Source organism: Macaca thibetana, chromosome 20 (assembly GCF_024542745.1).
Source record: "Macaca thibetana thibetana isolate TM-01 chromosome 20, ASM2454274v1, whole genome shotgun sequence".
Taxonomy (NCBI): Eukaryota; Metazoa; Chordata; class Mammalia; order Primates; family Cercopithecidae; genus Macaca; species Macaca thibetana.
In genome coordinates, this window is record NC_065597.1 from 29,582,623 (window position 1) to 29,586,166 (window position 3,544).

Genomic DNA, 3,544 nt, shown 5'->3' on the forward strand with positions numbered 1-3,544 from the left:
CCATTCTATTTTATATTTCAAAGTGATTTTTTTTAACAGAGGAAAGTGGCTATTTTTTGTTCTGGGCATGTGGGTCCATTCACCAAAATGTGATCATAAAATAAATTTTAATAAGATATAACTTTTTAAAAAGTCTTTTCAAGTGAAGACGGAGTCGCAGCGGAGGTATAGGCGGCCGGGTCTTAGAGCCGACGGATTCCTGCGCTCCTCGCCCTGATTGGCGCCGACTCCCTTCAGCTGCCGGGTGATTGGCTCAAAGTTCCGGGAGGGGGCGTGGCCCGAGGAAAGTAAAAACTCGCTTTCAGCAAGAAGACTTTTGAAACTTTTCCCAATCCCTAAAAGGGACTTGGCCTCTTTTTCCGGGCTCGGCTGGGCCGCCGCTCGGACCCCGGCGCGCTGACCCTCGGGGCTGCCGATTCGCTGGGGGCTTGGAAAGCCTCCTGCGCCCCTCGTCGCGCGGGCCGAGGGTCCACCTGGGTCCCCCGGCCGCGGCATCTCCGCTGGGTCCGCGGCCGCCCGACTGCCCGCGCTGCCGCCGCCGGGTCCTGGAGCCAACGAGGAGCGGGGCTGGCGCTGCGCTCGCCCGGGGCGCGCCCTCCAGGATGCCGATCTGCCCGGTCCGCTGAAAGCGCGCGCCCCTGCTCGGCTCAAGCGCCGCCGCCCGCGCCCCCTCGCCCAGGAGGCTGCCAGGAGCCCAGGGCCGCCCCTCCCGCTCCCCTCCTCTCCCCCTCTGGCTCTCTCGCGCTCTCTCGCTCTCGGGGCCCCCCTCGCTCCCCCGGCCGCAGTCCGTGCGCGCGGGCGCCGGCGAGCCGTCTCGGAAGCAGCATGCAGGCGCGCTACTCCGTGTCCGACCCCAACGCCCTGGGAGTGGTGCCCTACCTGAGCGAGCAGAACTACTACCGGGCTGCGGGCAGCTACGGCGGCATGGCCAGCCCCATGGGCGTCTACTCGGGCCACCCGGAGCAGTACAGCGCGGGGATGGGCCGCTCCTACGCACCCTACCACCACCACCAGCCCGCGGCGCCTAAGGACCTGGTGAAGCCGCCCTACAGCTACATCGCGCTCATCACCATGGCCATCCAGAACGCGCCCGAGAAGAAGATCACCCTGAACGGCATCTACCAGTTCATCATGGACCGCTTCCCCTTCTACCGGGAGAACAAGCAGGGCTGGCAGAACAGCATCCGCCACAACCTCTCGCTCAACGAGTGCTTCGTCAAGGTGCCCCGCGACGACAAGAAGCCCGGCAAGGGCAGCTACTGGACCCTGGACCCGGACTCCTACAACATGTTCGAGAACGGCAGCTTCCTGCGGCGCCGGCGGCGCTTCAAAAAGAAGGACGTGTCCAAGGAGAAGGAGGAGCGGGCCCACCTCAAGGAGCCGCCCCCGGCGGCGTCCAAGGGCGCCCCGGCCGCCCCCCACCTAGCGGACGCTCCCAAGGAAGCCGAGAAGAAGGTGGTGATCAAGAGCGAGGCGGCGTCTCCGGCGCTGCCGGTCATCACCAAGGTGGAGACGCTGAGCCCCGAGAGCGCGCTGCAGGGCAGCCCGCGCAGCGCGGCCTCCACGCCCGCCGGTTCCCCCGACGGCTCGCTGCCCGAGCACCACGCCGCGGCGCCCAACGGGCTGCCTGGCTTCAGCGTGGAGAACATCATGACCCTGCGAACGTCGCCGCCGGGTGGAGAGCTGAGCCCGGGGGCCGGACGCGCGGGCCTGGTGGTGCCGCCGCTGGCGCTGCCCTACGCCGCCGCGCCGCCCGCCGCCTACGGCCAGCCGTGCGCTCAGGGCCTGGAGGCCGGGGCCGCCGGGGGTTACCAGTGCAGCATGCGAGCCATGAGCCTGTACACCGGGGCCGAGCGGCCGGCGCACATGTGTGTCCCGCCCGCCCTGGACGAGGCCCTCTCGGACCACCCGAGCGGCCCCACGTCGCCCCTGAGCGCTCTCAACCTCGCCGCCGGCCAGGAGGGCGCGCTCGCCGCCGCGGGCCACCACCACCAGCACCACGGCCACCACCACCCGCAGGCGCCGCCGCCCCCGCCGGCTCCCCAGCCCCAGCCGACGCCGCAGCCCGGGGCCGCCGCGGCCCAGGCGGCCTCCTGGTATCTCAACCACAGCGGGGAGCTGAACCACCTCCCCGGCCACACGTTCGCGGCCCAGCAGCAAACTTTCCCCAACGTGAGGGAGATGTTCAACTCCCACCGGCTAGGGATTGAGAACTCGACCCTCGGGGAGTCCCAGGTGAGTGGCAATGCCAGCTGTCAGCTACCCTACAGATCCACGCCGTCTCTCTACCGCCACGCAGCCCCCTACTCCTATGACTGCACGAAATACTGACCTGTCCCGGAACCTCCCCTCCTCGGCCCGCTCCGGCTTCGCTTCTCAGCCCCGACCCAACCAGACAATTAAGGGGTTGCAGACACGCAAAAAAGAAACAAAACATGTCCTCCAACTTTTTCTCAGACCCGGGAGCAGAGAGCGGGCACGCTAGCCCCCAGCCATCTGTGAAGCGCGCAGGTAACTTTAATTCGCCGCCCCGTTTCTGGGATCCCAGAAAACCCCCTCCAAAGGGACGCAGCCCAACAAAAATGAGTATTGGTCTTAAAATCCCCCTCCCCTACCAGGACGGCTGTGCTGTGCTCTATCTGAGCTTTCAAAAGTTAAGTTATGGACCAAATCCCACAGCGAGCCCCTGGGGACTCTCTGTAGGGGTCCCCATAGGTGTATGGGGGTGTCTATAGATAATGTATGTGCTGTGTGTAATTTTAAATTTCTCCAACCGTGCTGTACAAATGTGTGGATTTGTAATCAGGCTATTTTGTTGTTGTTGTTGTTGTTCAGAGCCATTAATATAATATTTAAAGTTGAGTTCACTGGATAATTTTTTCATCTTGCCCAATCATTTCTAACTGCCAAATTGAATTCAAGAAACCGATGTGGGTTTTGTTTCCTGTACAATTATGAGATATAATTCTTTTTCCCATTGTAGGTCTTTTACAAAACAAGAAAATAATTTATTTTTTTGTTGGTGGATAAAGAAGTCAAGTATCTGATACTTTTTATTTACAAAGTGTGATGGTTTTGTATAGTAGGTTCCACCCTGAGTATTCCTAAAAGAAAAAAAAAAACACTTAGAAAATCTAACTTCATCTATGTTTGTCTTATGTGGTCTTAATTGTTGTACTTACCTTAAAATAAACCCATGTTGTTTTTTCTGCCCAAAGTTTGGACAGTGTTTGTGTTGTTGCATTTTTTAAAAACGAGGTGTGTTTGCAAACCCGCCTGCTTTGATTATTTTTGTTACACAGGTGGGTATATGTGTAGACACATAAAAATGACCAGAGAATAGGAGCACACACCTGCTGTCTTGTTTAGTGACAGAAAAAGGCTTTTGATTAATTTTAAAATCCCACTCTAGGATTTTTTTCTTTTCGAGAAACCGCCCAGTTGGAGGGGGCTGCCTGAAGGACCGGACCGTGAGCTTGCTGTGATGCATTTTGTTAAATGCAGAAAAACATGCTAACTGTCAAAACAGTGCCACTCCATCTCA

The 3,544-nt window shown here is 59.1% G+C and overlaps 1 protein-coding gene across 1 annotated transcript; it reads left to right on the top strand.

The window, feature by feature from the left end:
• The first annotated feature begins 318 nt into the window (after positions 1 to 318).
• FOXC2 (forkhead box C2) lies at positions 319 to 3,214 on the top strand. Its single transcript, XM_050773664.1, has one exon. It carries the CDS (start codon positions 826 to 828, stop codon positions 2,329 to 2,331), a length of 1,506 nt encoding a protein of 501 aa, XP_050629621.1. The 5' UTR covers positions 319 to 825; the 3' UTR covers positions 2,332 to 3,214.
• The last annotated feature ends 330 nt before the right edge of the window (positions 3,215 to 3,544 follow it).

What these genes read in the sequence shown, in the direction of transcription:
- FOXC2 (XM_050773664.1), top strand. Translation starts at nt 826, where the DNA reads ATGCAGGCGCGCTACTCCGTGTCCGACCCCAACGCCCTGGGAGTGGTG.